Raw genomic sequence first — 17,082 nt, 5'->3', positions numbered from 1 at the left:
CCTCCTGTTATTTTCCGGCGACGGCAGTCGGACCAGTAAACCCTCGTACTCCCCATCGCGTGGGCAACCATTACCGAGTCTTCCCCGGCTCCGTGCCATTCCCTTCCTAGGCCTCGCCGTCGTCCATCGCCATGATGCTCTCGGCGCGGCCTGGTCAACTTGGTCAACGAACGACATCCATCGGCCGTGGACTGTACGTGCAAAATAATGATTCCTCCACCTGACAGCTGGGACCCACCGGAAGGGCCTCTGTATTTCGCGAAAAAAATGTTCCCCCCGCTGACATGTTGGACCCACCAGCTATATCTTCACACGCAAGGAAGTGCCTCCTTATTACGCACAAAAAAATGAATACCCCCCTGCTAGCTGGGACCCACCATAGTGGGAGGATGACTTGTGGGCCAACAAAGTTGACGGGGACGGAGGGCTTTGTCAACTTAGTCAATATGAACGATTCTAGCTCCAGTGACCGTACGATGTCCATCCAACGGCCGTAGTGCTTCTTCCACCTCTGGTCTTCTTGCTCCAGCCGCCCAAAGCAGCGCCGGTCGTGCCGCATGCTCCTGCCTCCCGTGGCCGGCTGTGCTGCCGTGGAGGCCTCACCGCCCCCTACTATTCCCACCGCTGGCCAGGCCCTGCGGCGACGGCAGCCTCACACCGCAGCCGAACCAGTGAACCCGCGTACTCCTCTCCGTGTGGGCTTCCACTGCCGCGTCTTCCCCGGCTCCGTGTCGTCCCCTTTCTAAGCCTCGCCGTCGTCCACCGCCGTGGTGCTCTCCGCGCGGCGTGGTCAACGTGGTCAAGGAACGACTTCCATCGGAAGAGTACTGTACGTGGAGAGGCTGACAGCTGGGTCCACGGCCACAGCCCAGTTTTTTTGTGATTTGCCAAGTAAGTCGCTTTGTTGGGCCTGCTGGGCTGCAAATCTTTCAAGATGAGGAGAGCTTTCATTTGGCTGGCTGAGAAAATGGCCCATCAGTAATGAGAAATGGGTTGTACATTTTTAAAACACATCAAACCGGCAATTAGTTTCAAATATCTTTTTTTCATTTCAAGATTTTAAATTACATTAATTTTTATGCGTGGAGAATTTGTTGGATTTTATATTGATATACAATTATTTTTAAAATCAGTTTGAATGTAAGTCAAAATTTCGGGATTAAAAACAGTTCGGACCGCACCGAAATATGCAAAATTTCGTATAATTTTTTAACCGTGGCCACAATTTGGGCTGTAATGCTAACAAAAGAATATGGGCTCCAAAAAAAACCTTAAGAATTAGCAAATGGGCTGAAAATTATTAGAAATAATGGCAGATGGGTTGTATGTTGTTTTCCAAAGATTTGACGCTTTCCTAAAAAAAGGTTGACGCACAAGCAGTGACTGTTGGATGTCCATCCAATGGCCGTCGTGCTTCTTCAATCTCTGCTCTTCCTGCTCCAGCTGCTCAAACAAGTGCCGGCGGGACTGCCTGCTCCCTCCTCCCCGCGGACGGCTGTGCTGCCACGCAGGCCTCACCGCCCCACCGTACTCCCATCGCTGGCCTAGCCATCCCTCTACTCACACACACCTGCTGTTATTCTCCGGCGATGGCAGACGAACCAGTAAACCCTCGTACAGTCATACTCCCCTCCGCGTGGGAAACAACTGCCGAGTCTTCCCTCCCTCCGTGTTGTTCCCTTCCTAGGCCTCGCCGTCGTCCACCGCCCTGGTGCTCTCGGCGCGGCCTGGTCAACGTGGTCAACGACCGACATGCATCTGAAGTGGACTGTACGTGGAGAGGCCGACAGCTGGGTCCACGCCGCACGCAAGGAAATGCCTCCTTATTACGCACAAAATAATGATTCCTCCACCTGACATCAGGGACCCACCGAAAGGGCCTCTGTATTTCACGAAAAAAACGTTACCGCCACTGACAGCTCGGACCCACCAGCTATATCTTCGCATGCAAGGAAGTGCCTCCTTATTACGCACAAAAAATGAATACTCCCCCTGTTAGGTGGGACCCAGTATAGTGGCAGGCTGACTTGTGGGCCTACTAAGTTGACGGGGACGGAGGGCTTTGTCAACTTAGTCAATATGCACGATTCTAGCTCTAGCGACCATACGATGTCCATCCAACGGCCGTAGTGCTTCTTCAATCCCTGGTCTTCTTGCTCCAGCCGCCCAAACCAGCGCCGGTCGTGCCTCGTGCTCCTGCCTCCCGTGGCCGGCTGCGATGCGGCGGAGGCCTCACCGCACCCTCCTACTCCCATCGCTGGCCAGGCCATCCCTCTACTCGTCCACATCCCCTGTTACTCTGTGGCGACGGCAGCCTCACACCGCAGCGAACCAGTGCCCTCGTACTCCTCTACGCGTGGGCATCCACTGCCGCGTCTTCCCCGGCTCCGTGTCGCCCCCTTCCTAGGCCTCACCGTCGTCCACCGCCCTGGTGCTCTCGGCGCGGCGTGGTTAACGTGGTCAAGGAACGGCTTCCATCGGACGTGGACTGTACGTGGAGAGGCTGACAGCTGGGTCCACGGCCGTAGCAAGGAAGTGTCTCCTTATTACATGCAAAATAATTATTCCTCCACCTGACAGTGGGGACCCACCGGACGGGCCACCGTATTTCGCCCCCCTGACTACTGGGACCCACCAGCTACATCTTCGCAGGCAAGGAAGTGCCTGACAGTCGGGACCCACCTGGTCGAAGCGTATGTAGCGTTGTCATTCTGGTCACGAACGTGTACGTACATACTGGTCGATGTAGAGGCGCGCACGTGTCGTAGTAGAGGTGCGCACATAGCATGTACACGTACGTATAGCGGCCAGGGTGCAAGAAAGAAAATACGGCCACGTATGTGTACATACGGTCGGGGTCTCGAACGCCTACTCGCGCATACGTACGGCCAGGGCTCGTGTACATTGCTGTGTCGGAACAGAGAAACAACATCGTCGTCGTGTTCATGGGGAGGCAACGGAATGCGTCGTGTTCATGGGGAGGCAACAGAATGCGTCGTGATCATCGGGAGGGCTTGGATGGAACAGGCGATGGAAACGAGGCCTGGCGTACCACAGAACGGAGGGAACGGCCTTGTGTTCGACCGGCCACGTTCGAAACGGGATCCTGTTCATCGGAAGGGGTCTGGCGTACCGCAAAACGGAGGAAACAGACCTCCTACGGTCGAAACGGGGGTCCTGTTGATCGGGAGGGGTGTGGTGTACCGCAAAACGGAGGAAACGGACTTGTGTTGGAGTGCTACGGTCGAAATGGGGGTCCTGTTCATCGGGAGGGGTGTGGCGTACCGCAAAACGGGACTCCATGGATACTGTTCATCTCCACCGTCGACCTCCTCCAGCCTCCACGGGCTCCTGTTCATCCAGCCTCCACCGCACGCTACTCCACCGGCTACTGTTCAACCACTCCTCCACCGTCTACTGTTCATCCAGCCCTCCACACCACGGGGTCCTGTTCAACCACCCCTCCACGGGCACCCCTCCACCGTCTACTGTTCATCCAGCCCTCCACACCACGGGGTCCTGTTCAACCACCCCTCCACCATCTATTGTTCATCCAGCCCTCCACACCACGGGGTCCTATTCATCCACCCCTCCATCGTCTACTGTTCATCCAGCCCTCCACCACACCACGGGGTCCTGTTCATCTAGAGGCAATGCCATCGCTCACTGTTCATCCAAACCCCCCGCAACGCTCACTGTTCATCCCATCGATCGGCTTCAGTTGGCAGCATTAGCGAAGGAATCGCTCGATCTGGTTCAGTTAACAGCCATCTATCGATCGCTCGGTTTTAGTAACGCGTAGCCTGCAGTGCAATCGCTCGGGTTCAGTTAGAGCCCAGCGCCTCGCTCGGGTTCAGTTAGAGCCAACGCCTCGCACACACGCGCGTACGTGTACGAGAGAAACACGCATCGCTCGGCCCCCGACCTCCCACCGTAACCGGGAACTCCCCGAAATTTTCCTCCCCCTCGCTTCTACCACGGTTTTTTCCGTCATGGACGGCCCAAAGAATGTCATGCAGCTGCGTCTCCGGCCTGCCCAGGACGAAAAGCCCATTTTCTGTCATGATTTTTGCCATAGAAGTAGGAGCCCACCACATCTATGATGATACCGGGTTTTGTAACAATTATCGTCATAGAAGTGTCATATGTATGACAGAAAAAAAATTTGTTCGGCCCAAAATGTCACGGATGTGTCTTTTTTTTGTAGTGCGCGAAACTTTACGGAGACTTTTTTTGGACCAGAAGGAACCCAATGGGCCAGAGCTGCACCTGGGGGGGTGCCCCAAGGGGGGCACAACCCACCAGGGCACGCCAGGGCCCCCTGGCGCGCCCAGGTGGGTTGTGATCACCTCGGTGGCCTCCCGTACCCCTTCTTTGCACTATAAATACCCAAATATTCTGAAACCCTTCGGGGTTAACCTAGATCAGAAGTTTCGCCGCCTCAGGGCTCCGTAGCCACCGGAAACCAATCTATACCCGTTCCGGCACCCTGCCAGAGGGGGGAATCATCTCCGGTGGCCATCTTCATCATCCCGGCGACCACCACGATGAGGAGGGAGTAGTCCACCCTCAGGGATGAGGGTTTGTACTAGTAGCTATGTGTTTAATATCTCTCTCTCTCTCTCTCGTGATCTGGGCTTTGTTAATATAGTCGGATCATATGATGTTTCTCCCCTCTATACTCTTGTTATGATGAATTGAATCTTTACCCTTTGAAGTTTTGTCATGTCGGATTGAATATTCAGAGATGATAACACAATATATATGTCTTGCGGTATGAATACTTGAGGTGACAATTGGGGTATCTTATTGATTCACTTGATATATGTTATGGCATTCAACTCGCGGATTCCCGCGGTGATATTGGGGTGATCTATGCATAGGGGTTGATGCACATTTTTATTATCTTTTCTCCGACGGAAACTTTGGGGTCTCTTTATGGTTCTTTGTGTGGATTGAGTATTATGAATATGAACTTGCTTTGGTGTTATCTTACTACGGACTCTAGGATATATCGAACGGAAAAATAGCTTTGTGTTATTTTAGTACTGACTCTTGAATAGATCGAACGGAAAGAATAGCTTTGAGGTGGTTTAGTACCCTACAAACAATTCCTATCTTTTGTTCTCCGCTGATAGGAACTTGTGAGTGATTCTTCGTTACACTTTGAGGGATAATCATATGATCCAACTATATTAACACTGTTGGGAGATTGCACTAGTGAAAGTACGGACCCTAGGCCTTGTTTTTAAGCATTGCAATACCTTTTTTGTGCCCGTTCACTATTTGCTACCTTGCTGTTTTTATTTATTCAGATTATAAAAATATATTTCTACCATCCATATTACACTTTTATCACCATCTATTCGTCAAACTAGTGCACCTATACAATTTGCCATTGTATTGGGTCTGTTGGGGACACAAGAGATTTCTTGTATTTGATTGCAGGGTTGTTTGAGAGAGACCATCTTCATCCTACACCTCTCACGGATTGATAAACCTTAGGTTATCCACTTGAGGGAAAATTGCTAGTGTCCTACAAAACTCCACGCTTGGAGGCCCAACACATGTCTACAAGAATAAAGTTGCATAGTAGACATCACTATCGTACATCCACATTGGTGGAGACTTCAACCCACGAAGGGTAACGGTTGCGCGAGTCCATGGAGGGCTCCACCCACGAAGGGTCCATGAAGAAGCAACTTGTCTATCCCACCATGGTCATCGCCCATGAAGGACTTGCCTCACTTGGGTAGATCTTCATGAAGTAGACGATCTCCTTGCCCTTACAAACTCCTTGGTTCAATTCCACAATCTTGACGGAGGCTCCCAAGTGACACCTAACCAATCTAGGAGACACCACTCTCCAAAAGGTAATAGATGGTGTGTTGATGATGAACTTCTTGCTCTTGTGCTTCAACTGATAGTCTCCCCAACACTCAACTCTCTCTCACAGATATGGCTATGGTGGAAAGATTATTTGAGTGGAAAGCAACTTGGGGAAGGCTAGAGATCAATATTCTAGTGGTTGGATTGGAATGTCTTGGTCTCAACACATGAGTAGGTGGTTCTCTCTCAGAAAATGAGTAGTGGAAGTGTAGGCACATTCTGATGGCTCTCTCACAAATGGAGAGGAGGGTGGAGGGGTATATATAGGCGCCACACAAAATCTAACCGTTACACACATTTGAGCCAACTCGGTCAGACCGAATATATGAACTCGGTGAGACCGATTAAGTTCAAAATGTGAATGTTAGGCTTTTCGGTAGGACCGACATGATCAACTCGGTGGGACCGATGAGCTAGGGTTAGGGCAAACCTCATCTCGGTTTGACCGATTACGTGAACTCGGTAAGACCGATTTCAGTAATAGGCAAATAGAGAGTTGGTCAGGCAAACTCAGTGGAACCGATCGCTCCTTTCGGTGAGACCAAAATGTTACGAAGGGAGAACAGAGAGTTTTCACTGCAAACTCGGTGGGACCAATTGCTCATTTCGGTGAGACCGAAACGTTACAAAGGGAAACAGAGAGTTTGCAATCCCATCTCGGTGAGACCGAGATCCCTATCGGTGAGACCGAACTGATTAGGGTTTCTGGCTATGGCTATGTCAAGTGAACTCGGTGGAACCAGATGGATCAAATCGGTGGGGCCCAGTTTTTTTAACTGGTTAGGGTTTCTGGCTGTGGCTATGCCAAGGAACTCGGTGGTGCCAGATGGATCAAATCGGTGGGGCCGAGTTTGACTTTTAGGTATTGGACATATTTGGATTTGAGAAAATGGTTGAGGGCTTTGGAGCATATCACTAAGCATTTTGAGCAAGTAGACCATTAAGCAACACCTCATCCCCTCTTAATAGTATTGGCTTTTCCTATGGACTCAATGTGATCTTGGATCACTAAAATAGAAATGAAGAGTCTTGAGCTTTAGCCAATCTTTTTCCTTAGCACCTTGAAGGGGTTCCACATCCTCTTGTCCATGCCACGCCTTTGTTGAACCTTCTGAAATATACTAGATGAAAGTATTAGTCCAACAAGAGATATGTTGACATTAATTACCAAAATCACCCAGGGAGCACTTGTGCTTTCACCTTCAGGATACAAAGGTTCCTGAGTCATTTTACCACCTCTAGTCATAACTCTGACAGCATGATCATTCATCTTATTATTCATTTCATTCAGAAAATCATTTTGTGCCTTGAGAACTTTTTCTACTTGAGTTTTTACCATAGAAGCATGTTTACTAACAATGTTGAGATCATTAACAGTTCTACACATATAGTCACCCAAGCGTTCAAGCATATAAGCATTACGTTTCAATTGCCTACTAACATATGCATTGAAGTTTTCTTGCTTAACAATAAAGTTATCAAATTCATCCAAGCATTGACTAGCAGATTTATTATAAGGAACATCACCTTCATCAAATCTATAAAGAGAATTTACCTCTACTACCTGTGTCGGAGTATTAAGACCATGTATTTCTTCAATAGGTGGTAAATTCTTAACATCTTCAACTTTAATACCTTTTTCTTTCATAGATTTCTTTGCCTCTTGCATATCTTCTGGACTGAGAAATAGAATACCTCTCTTCTTCGAAGTTGTCTTAGGAGGTTGTTCAGGAAGAGTCATATCATTATCATTACTCAATATATTATTCAATAGTACTTCAGCTTGTTCAACAGTTCGCTCCCTGAAAACACAACCATCACAACTATCTAGGTGGTCCCTAGAAGCATCGGTTAGTCCATTATAAAAGATATCAAGTATTTCATTTTTCTTGAGAGGATGATCAGGCAAAGCATTAAGTAATTGGAGAAGCCTTCCCCAAGCTTGTGGGAGACTCTCTTCTTCAATTTACACAAAGTTAAATATTTCCTTTAAGGCAGCTTGTTTCTTATGAGCAAGAAAATATTTTTCAGAGAAGTAGTTAAATCATATCCCGCGGACTATGCACACAACCATGAGCAAGAGAATTAAACCATATCTTAGCATCACCCTTTAACGAGAAAGGAAACAACTTAAGAATATAGTAATAGCGAATTTTTTCCTCTTGAGAAAATAGGGTGGCTATATCATTCAATTTAGTAAGATGTGCCACAACAGTTTCAGAATCATAATCATGGAAAGGATCAGATTCAACCAAAATAATTAACTCAGGATCGACAGAGAATTCATAATCCTTACTAGTAACAAAGATAGGTGAAGTAGCAAACTTAGGATCATGTTGCATTCTAATTTTTCTTCCCACTTGTATAGTAATTTCTTAAGATCATCTCTATCCTTACAAGCAAGAAAGTCCCTAGCTACCTCTCCATCCATAACATAACCCTCAGGTATAACAGGCAATTCATATCAAGGAGAGCTAGGTCTAACAGGTGTTTCAAAGTGTTCAGTTTCAATAATTTCATCAGTTTCAGAGATATCATTAGCTTCAGCATTCTCAATATCTTTAGCTCTAGCAAGTTGTTCATCAAGAAATTCACCCAACAGCACAGTTTTATCAAGCAAAGTAGTAGTATCATCATAAGCATCATGCATAGCACAAGTAGCATCATCAATTACTTCCGACATATCAGAATCAGTAGCAGGTGTAGGTGTCGCAAGCTTACTCAAAACAGAAGGTGAATCAAGTGCAGAGCTAGATGGCAGTTCCTTACCTCCCCTCGTCCTAGAGAAAAAAAAATCTTGGTTTTGGTATCTTTCAGATTCTTCATAGCGATCAACAGATATAAATCTCAAGTGACCTAGAGAATAGAGCTATGCTCCTCGGCAATAGTGCCAGAAAAAGGTATTGATAACCCACAAGTATAGGGGATCACAACAGTTTTCTAGGGTAGAGTATTCAACCCAAATTTACTGATTCGACACAAGGGGCGCCAAAGAATATTCACGAGTATCCGCAATGGAGTTGTCAATTCAACCACACCTGAAAGACTTAATATCTGCAGCAAAGTATTTAGTAGCAAAGTAGTATGGAAGTAACGGTAATGGTGACAAAAGTAACAATAGCAGTTTGTAGTGATTGTGACAGCAGTAGCAAAGAAAGTAACTTCATCAATATAATTGTGTGAAAAGCTCATAGGCAATGGATCGGCAATGATAATTGTGTTAGCAGTTATAACCTAGGGTGACACAGAACTAGCTCAAATTCATCAATATATTGTAGGCATGTATTCCGTATATAGTCATACGTGCTTATGAAAAAGAACTTGCATGACATCTTTTGTCCTACCCTCCCGTGGCAGCGGGGCCTCCTTTTAATAGAGAACCGAACCAAAGCATTAGCACTTAGTGAATACATGAACTCCTCGAACTACGGTAATCACCGGAAAGAATCCCAATTAGTGTCACCATGGGGTATGCGGATCGTTACTCGTAATAGGTGTCTACAACTTGCAAGATCAGATCAAGAACACAAATATATTCATGAAAACATAATAGGTTCAGATCTTAAATCATGGCACTCGGGCCCTAGTGACAAGCATTAAGCATAGCAAAGTCAGAGCAACATCAATGTCAGAACATAGTGGGTACTAGGGATCAAACCCTAACAAAACTAACTCGATTACATGATAAATCTCATCCAACCCATCACCGTCCAGTAAGCCTACAATGGAATTACTCACGCACGGTGGCGACCATCATGAAATTGGTGATGGAGGAAGGTTGGTGATGATGATGGCGACGAATCCCCCTCACCGGAGCCCCGAACAGACTCCAGATCAGCCCTCCCGATGAAGAACAGGAAGCGGCGGCGGCTCCGTATCGTAAAACGCGATGAATCCTTCTCTCTGAGTTTTTTCTCCTCGAATAGGGTTATATAGAGTTGGAGTTAGGGTCGGAGGAGGTCCAGGGGGGCCACAAGCCTGCTAGGCGCGGCCCCGGGGGCAGGGCTTGTGGCCTCTGGGTTGGACCCCTCTGGTTACTTCTTGCGTCAATATTTTTTATATATTCCACAAAAAATCTCCATGAATTTTCAGGTTAATCCGAGAACTTTGATTTCTGGACAAAAAAAATACTATGACAATTTTGCTGAAAACAATGTCAGTCCGGGTTAGTTCAATTCAAATCATGCAAATTATAGTCCAAAACAAGGGCAAAAGAGTTTGAAAAAGTAGTTACGATGGAGACGTATCATATGGGAACCTTTTTGTTGCACATAAATAGGATCAATCGTAAAAAAATGGATGGCAAAACGGTAATTGAACTGCCTGGTCTATGAATACGGCGCACCCATTGTCTCACCTTGCATGTGCCAACCCATGCGTCGTGGCGGGGCCCAACACTTGCTCGAGCGCCATTAGCGTCATCGTGATGGCTCGTTCTGCCATGCGGGGTAGAAAAAGATCGAACGACCACAACCCTACCTAAGCGGGAGCCAGACATGCAAGATGGAGGCAAAACTGAATTCAGGGAATCAAAACGTGAACTAGATGCATCACCATCCAACCCTTGGATGGGATAGTCAGTCGTCTCCCCGACAGGACGGGCTGCACGACAAGCGCAAGCGAGCAATCGCAGTCACAAAGTGAAGCAACTTACGAACAACATGTTCATGAATGATCCGCTAAGTGTTTCTACTCCCATGAAAGGCGTCACTAATCAAATAGAGCACTCAAGGGTGTCCAAAAAATGAGAAGAAAGGCAAACGAAGAAGGAGAAAGGGGAATATAAATAGGCAAACAAACCGACATAGCCCACCACACGAGCCGGGCAGGAGGACACGGGACCCTAACAGCCCAGCCGGACAAACGCGAAGCATCCGAGCAACTACCAAACCAACCATCAGATATTCTCTCCATGCTTCCGCTCCCTTCGCTGGACACACATGGGTCGTACGATTGCATCGCCAGCGCAGAGGATGACGATGACATGGATGACCCCGCATGGCGTCGAGGTGCGGCGGCACTCCGGCGAGGTTCCGGTGGGGCGGCGGCGCTTCGACGGGCCGCGCGTGTAAGCTTCATGCCGGTTACAATCCCGCCAAAAAGATACGAGAAGGTCATCTTCCCATAAACCTGAATGAAGAAAATGCCTCTTTTACGTGACCCTCTAAACTTAAGGCCAGTTTACAGGAACTGTTGTAGCGCTTTTTTCTCCAACTTCCCATAAACGATGGTTATTTTAGAGAACTGAGAAACGTTTTGAACTGCTCTAAATCTATAATGTATATTGAAATAAAACTTTTTCAGAAAAGAAAGAAATAGTACTCGCTACCCACAAGATGTTGGATGAGCCCACATATCACACGAAATTATCAAGATTCATAATATGAAATCAATATTGTTAGATGCATCATGAAATTAATTTTCATACCATATAGCTTTAATATTGTAGATGTTGATATTTTTTTATAAAGTTGGTCAAACTTTATAATATTTGATTTTGATCAAATCTTATCATATGCATACTAAAAAAATGGAGGGAGTACTCGCTGCCCACAGGATCTTGGGTGAGCCCACAGATCACACGAACAAACACGCGTCCATACTGACCCGACAGGGACAAATCCTTCTCTCTGACCACCATCGCCACCACCCGATCACAGAACCGACGGCCCAGATCCCCAGGACGCGGGCGCGGGCCAGACCATGGAGCCGAACACCCAACGCAGCACGCCGACCGAACGTGCCGGGCCCGGACACCAAAACCGGGTCCCTGTCGGACCAGGCCACCCCACGCGAACAAACCCTACCCTATCCGTCTCCGCTTGCTTCTCCTCCTCCCTCTCCCCTCCGCTCCTATATCAGCCACCGCGACGACCCCCTCGAGAGACCACCGCGACTATCTCCACCGACCGCAAACCACCACAGAGCGCCCGTCGTATTCCGAGCGAGAGGATTCGCGTCTGCGCGTCGGCGAAGGAGGTCGAGGAGGAGCAACGACCATGGATCGCTACCAGCGAGTCGAGAAGCCGCGGGAGGAGGCGCCCATCGGCGCCAACGAGATCCGCATCACGGCGCAGGGCCGCACCCGCAACTACATCACCTACGCCCTCGCCCTGCTCCAGGTAAGCGCCGCCTTGCGTGCCTGTCCACGTCCGCTCGGCGCCGTCGGTTCCAGGGAGCGGGGAGATCGTTTTTCCTTTCTTTGCTTGGCGATTTTTGGTTAGGGTTTAGCACGGGTTCAGTCCCGATGTTGGTTAGGTGATTAGGGCATCTAATCGAGAAGGTTTACTGTTCGAATGGCTCTTGCGGTTCGTTATGGTGCTGTAGGCGTTGGTTTGACTAGTATTCGCTATGATTATTGTGTACTATTTGGGGAAGGGACCGCTTTCCGTACGATGCTTTGTTTATTGTTGTTGTTGTTGATATCTAGGGTTTGTGTTTGGTATGCAACTTTTGTGAATCTACTGATTAGCTATACTACTTACTCGATTCGAGTTTACAGTTGGGCATTGGGATGCTATTAATTTTATTAATGTATCATCATTGCTAGTATTACTGTTTTTTATGTGTGTGGATCTATGCTATGCCAGTAAGATTCAATAGTCATTAGGTTGTCTTGTGGTTGAGTGGATGAGTGCCTTCCTTCGCTTGAATTTGTGCCCACTGCTGTTTTATAAATTTTAGAACGATAATCTTGGGCATATCTGTTTCTTTTTATTAATAAGTACCTAAAGTATCTTTAACTTTCTGTCCATAACAGGAAGAAGCCACAGATGAAATTGTTATAAAGGCTATGGGAAGGGCTATCAACAAGACAGTGGCCATTGTGGAGCTTCTCAAGGTAGACCTGATTCAGATTGCTAGTAAATACTTACTACACCTTGCAGTTAAACCAAGTTAACATTTTCAAGCCATGACTAAGCAGAGAAGGATTGCTGGTCTCCATCAGAATAACTCCATCGAATCAATCAATATAACTGACACTTGGGAGCCGTTGGAAGAAGGCCTGAATGTGTAAGAAGCACTGGATTTATTTGCATAGTGTAAGTACTTCCAGCTTTTGATGTACAGTGTGTTTCTGACAGAATTCTTGTATGACTTCTTGACAGACTTGAGACTACTCGCCATGTTTCCTTGATTACCATTACCTTGTCAAAGAAAGAGCTGGATACATCGTCTCCTGGGTTAGTAGCATCATCCTTTTCCTTTTTTGTATGTCTGATCAATACTTGGTGGGGAGTTGTAACCTGCATATAGTTTCTCACATGCCATGGAATTTATTTCTGCGATGGTTTGTTATATCATGACATGGCTCTGCCTCGGTTTTTGTTATGTTTTCTCATTTGGCAAGCGCATGCTCACTTGTATATAAGGACTGGAGAGAGTTTGCAATCGCTTATAACTTCAAATATTTATGTAGGAATTTTTTGCCTGACACGCCTTTTGCCTAGTTTAGAAACAATCCTGGTTTTGTCTGTTAAATAGGGCTATGCACAATTTTACTTTGGGGACTCATCTCTTTGACAGATTTGTAATACGGCTTTGAATTCTGCAGTTACCAGCTACCGATACCAGCTGATCAGGTCAGGCCACCAACAGAATTTGATCAGGATGCAGAGGATGTGCCAAGTGGCCGTGGAAGAGGCCGTGGTCGCCGGGGAAGGGGCAGGGGAAGAGGTAAATATCTGCCTGTTTACACTGTATATTGTAAGTTAAGTTAACTATGGGTTTTGGTCATGTTGTTTTATTCCTAATTGTTCTTTACATTTGGGCCATTGTGATATAGGAGGGTTCAGTGATGGAGGGGCAGAATATTTTGATGAGAATGGAGACATGGAAGGTCCACAGGGATATCGTGGCAGAGGGAGAGGAAGGGGTAGGCGTGGGTCCTTTGGGCCTGGAAGGGGTTATGGTGGTGATGGCTATGGCTATGTAAATGAAGAAGCTGGTGGGTATCATGGCATGGAGCATAATGGACCTCCTGTGCAAGGATATGGTTAGTTCTGTTTAAATTTTCTACTAACAGCCCTCAGTTTTTAATTTTGCCCCCAGTTTTTATCACTTGACCACTTAATTAGAGATGTGCAGAACCACAGATAATATTTAAATTCTCAATGTGATGTATTGTGCTTTGACTAAGGTAGAAAGAAGTGATGATATTATAAATTGGCATCCCTTTGAATAATTCTTTTCCAGTTGCCTCTCTGAATTTGGGTTTAATCACCACTAAGCAATGTTATCTTGTGAATCTCCTGTGCAGAAGGTGATGGAGGAAGGGGCCGTGGCCGAGGCCGAGGACGTGGACGTGGCCGTGGACGCGGTGGGGGTCGTGGCCGTGGACCATTCCCCCAAGGACCTCCTCAAGAGTAGATTGGCTGGCCCATCGACTGAATGCGACAAGTCTCATCTTTGCTAGTAGATTATAATGGCTGTTGTATCTGGTTAGGTTTATGTTTAAAGTTGATAGAGTGACTCTCAGTGTGGGGGGATGAGACTAGTTATGATTTTGTAGCTAGGTTAATTCTTCCATTTGCTTTCATATACCAGACCTGGTTATCATTCCAACTGTGAATTGTAGCATCCTGAATGTGTTCATCATCAAATCTAGCTCAGAAAATTTGTTTATGATTGTTGATGACCATCGTTTTATTTGTTTCTGATTCTGATTTTGATCCGAGCATGGCAGCTGGAATCAGTTTGCTCGGTGTGCTGACGATTTGGCAAGGCTTGATAAGGATTTGTGGGCTTGGGTACACATGAAAAACATATAAATTACTCCTGCCTTTTTTTTTTGCGAAATACGGTTTGCTCTGCCTACGATCTCCTCTTTGGGAATTCAAAGGAATGTTTGCAGCCTATTTTTTTTACCCGGCCTCTGCGTCAAGGGCACATAGCCATCTTTATTGCATTATTATTCAAGACTTCACAAAAACAAATAAAATATACATACATACAAGGTTGATGATGTGCACTGTCCCCGCACCATGCACAATAAGAATAGCCATCTTTATTGCATATTCAAGACTTTACAAAAACAAATAAAATATACATACCTACAAGGTTGATGATGTGCACTGTCCCCACGCCACACACAACAAGAAATCCGGTGGCTGCATGCCGGCTAGCCGCGAGCACCAACCAGCCATGGATCTAGAAGCATGCGGAGACCGATGCCCGGCCATGGATCTAGGATTTGTAACGACCTTACCGTCAACTGATATGTGAATCTCCACCCCGAGCTCCAACCGCATTGAGGACCGAGACCCAGATACGGAGGCGCATAGGGAGGGGAGACGACGACCAGATCAGGAGACGCCCACTGGGGTGGCCACCACCTTGGTCCCCAAACCTTATCGGCGCCTCCACAACACCTCTGCCACCACCCAGCACCACGCCGCCGCCACGCGCAGTCGCAGGAACGAGACGTTGCGTCGCTGCCGTGGCCCAGATCCTGGATCACGCTCCCGCGCGATTGGGTGTCCCGCACCACACGATGTGACGAGAGGGGAGAGGAGGGCCTCCGCCACGGCCGTCGGCCGCCGATGCATAGCCTGGCGGCTTCCTCTAGCGCCGACTGAGGTAAGGGAGGGAGATTAGGTGGCGCTTGGCGGCTAGGGTCTGGGGAGCCACCCGAGTCGCCTGATGCGGGGGACGACGCGGGGGCCTATTACTTCTATATATGTGCCACGCAAACAAGTGAGGTTTGAATAATTGGAGGATGCTTGATGGTCCTCGCTGTCCTCGGGGCCGGCTATGGTGGCTCCTGGCTGGATGCCCCCTCCCCCACCTTACTCAGCTGGGCAAACTTTGTCGGATTAATATTAACCCCTGCCAATACTGCTCGTTTTGAATTTGGGTTGCCCCTTAATTTTTTTGATTGTAGTTGAGGCTTTTTTCAAACCACATAACCGTCTGAATCACACTTGCACCGTGCTTCCTAATAAAGTGGTCAATTAATATAGCATTAAGAGTATAATTGTTATATTCGCAACCTCTGTGGCATCACACTTGCACCATGCTTGCACGTAGTTAGAGTATCTGTTAATGTTTTGGCAACAAACGGAAAACATTGCTACCAGTATTAACAATTTTCTAAACAACTTTGAGTTTTACCAGCCGCGACAACAATTTAAGATGCACAATGATCCGCAAAAAAAATGATTGATGAAGTTTCGGAAGGAATGCTAGTAGTGGTAATGTGGTATGGTATGCTTCGGAAGAGGTGGAAGAACATTTGATATGTGATAAGTGTGCATGCAACATCAAAATCTCATGCTAACAGTTTTAAATATTGTTGAACATAACTAGAGGCATATAGGTATTAGCACATGAATGTAAAAACAATAATTAATTCAATAGGAAACAAAAATGAAAAATTCAATTGTGAGTTTAAATTAACACGATGAAGCTCCCTTTAACAAACCGATTTAGCAACTTTGTAAAATAAACTTTATGGAAATAAACCAAAAAAGGCACAAAGAGGTTTTCTTAGGAGAAAAAGGCACAAAGATGGTTTCTTAGGAGAAAAAGGCGCAAAGAAGTACCGACTAAGCATGGTTGTCAAGGTTTAGCCTGTATGCCCGTATCGACTTATGCAGAACAGGAATATCAGAATACGCAACTAAGATCTAGAGCAACTTGAGATCTCTGGAGTGTATTGATACATGCTACTTCATAGCAAGCCAATTTTTTTAGTTAGGGGCACGTACACGAAGATTTCCCCGCTTTTATTGACAAGGTCAAGACGGCTCTGGTGTTTGAGCGGCGACAGCGACGTGTCAACGGTTTGTTCTGGCGACGACAGTGGTCGTTCGGTGGTACATGGACGTTGATGTAATTTTTATTGTTTTGAGGTGCATACTTCCGGTGAATCTAATAGATCTTGATTATTTTCACAAAATAAAAGAATAAATAACTGAAATGTGAATCATGGAAATAATAGCAATTAAATTTCCTTTTTGAGATTTATTAGTAGTTTTTATTAGTAGTTAAATTACTGACTTTTTTTTAGTAGTTAAATTACTGACTTGGCGAGCCTAGAACTTCAAACCATAGTTTTTTCAGAGAGGAGTTCGCACCCAAACCAACAAAATTGATTGGTCTGGTCCATGAAAAAGTAGTTGGGCTCACCCGCAAAAAAAAGTAGTTGGGCTGGATGGACATCCCATGTTCTATTTTCTTTCCGTATTCTCT

General features: G+C 46.6%; 1 protein-coding gene across 1 annotated transcript; it reads left to right on the top strand.

Moving 5' to 3' along the window:
- Nucleotides 1-11,670: 11,670 nt before the first annotated feature.
- LOC147985643 (uncharacterized) lies at nucleotides 11,671-14,514 on the top strand. Its single transcript, XM_087544187.1, has 7 exons — nucleotides 11,671-12,011; nucleotides 12,650-12,730; nucleotides 12,815-12,903; nucleotides 12,999-13,073; nucleotides 13,445-13,566; nucleotides 13,676-13,885; nucleotides 14,150-14,514. The coding sequence occupies exons 1-7, from the start codon at nucleotides 11,889-11,891 to the stop codon at nucleotides 14,257-14,259; spliced, it is 810 nt and encodes a 269-aa protein (XP_087400313.1). The 5' UTR covers nucleotides 11,671-11,888; the 3' UTR covers nucleotides 14,260-14,514.
- Nucleotides 14,515-17,082: the final 2,568 nt, after the last annotated feature.

The sequence above is a fragment of the Triticum urartu genome, chromosome 2A (assembly GCF_056163025.1).
Source record: "Triticum urartu cultivar PI428250 chromosome 2A, HENAU_Tu73, whole genome shotgun sequence".
Lineage (NCBI taxonomy): Eukaryota > Viridiplantae > Streptophyta > Magnoliopsida > Poales > Poaceae > Triticum > Triticum urartu.
The sequence above is the reverse complement of the archived record's forward strand: the minus strand, read 5'-3'. Positions and strand labels throughout refer to the sequence as shown.

Bases quoted from the DNA above. Each gene is read 5' to 3' on its own strand.
- LOC147985643 (XM_087544187.1), top strand. From the start codon at position 11,889: ATGGATCGCTACCAGCGAGTCGAGAAGCCGCGGGAGGAGGCGCCCATC. The intron at 12,731-12,814 runs GTAGACCTGATT...ATGACTAAGCAG, and splicing joins CCATTGTGGAGCTTCTCAAG to AGAAGGATTGCTGGTCTCCA. The intron at 13,567-13,675 runs GTAAATATCTGC...ATTGTGATATAG, and splicing joins GGGAAGGGGCAGGGGAAGAG to GAGGGTTCAGTGATGGAGGG.